The sequence below is a fragment of the Myotis davidii genome, unplaced genomic scaffold, assembly GCF_000327345.1.
Source record: "Myotis davidii unplaced genomic scaffold, ASM32734v1 scaffold1134, whole genome shotgun sequence".
Classification (NCBI taxonomy): Eukaryota; Metazoa; Chordata; class Mammalia; order Chiroptera; family Vespertilionidae; genus Myotis; species Myotis davidii.
The window spans coordinates 780,989-781,188 of record NW_006286229.1 but is presented as its reverse complement, the minus strand read 5'-3'; the positions used below and the strand labels follow the sequence as shown (position 1 = coordinate 781,188).

At 66.5% G+C, this 200-nt stretch overlaps 1 protein-coding gene across 1 annotated transcript in view; it reads left to right on the top strand.

Annotated features, from left to right (window-relative positions):
• The window catches only part of NXPH4 (neurexophilin 4), a gene marked incomplete at its 5' end in the record, with an annotated part of 1,701 nt that overhangs the window by 454 nt on the left and 1,047 nt on the right, over positions 1-200 (top strand). Inside the window, one exon of the mRNA XM_015559766.1 lies at positions 1-195. This exon is cut by the window's left edge and continues 23 nt beyond it. Coding sequence (XP_015415252.1) covers positions 1-195 — 195 coding nt within the window. The remainder of the gene's footprint in view (positions 196-200) is intronic.

The following is a 200-nucleotide window of genomic DNA, read 5'->3' as shown; positions in this document are numbered from 1 at the left end:
CCGGGGCCCTGGCCCGGGTGGGGGCGGTGGGGGCGCTGCCCGTGCAGCGCACCAAGAGGAAGCCGTCTATCAAAGCGGCCCGCGCCAAGAAGATCTTCGGCTGGGGGGACTTCTACTTCCGGGTGCACACCCTCAAGTTCTCGCTGCTGGTGACGGGCAAGATCGTGGACCACGTGAACGGGACCTTCAGCGTGTACTTC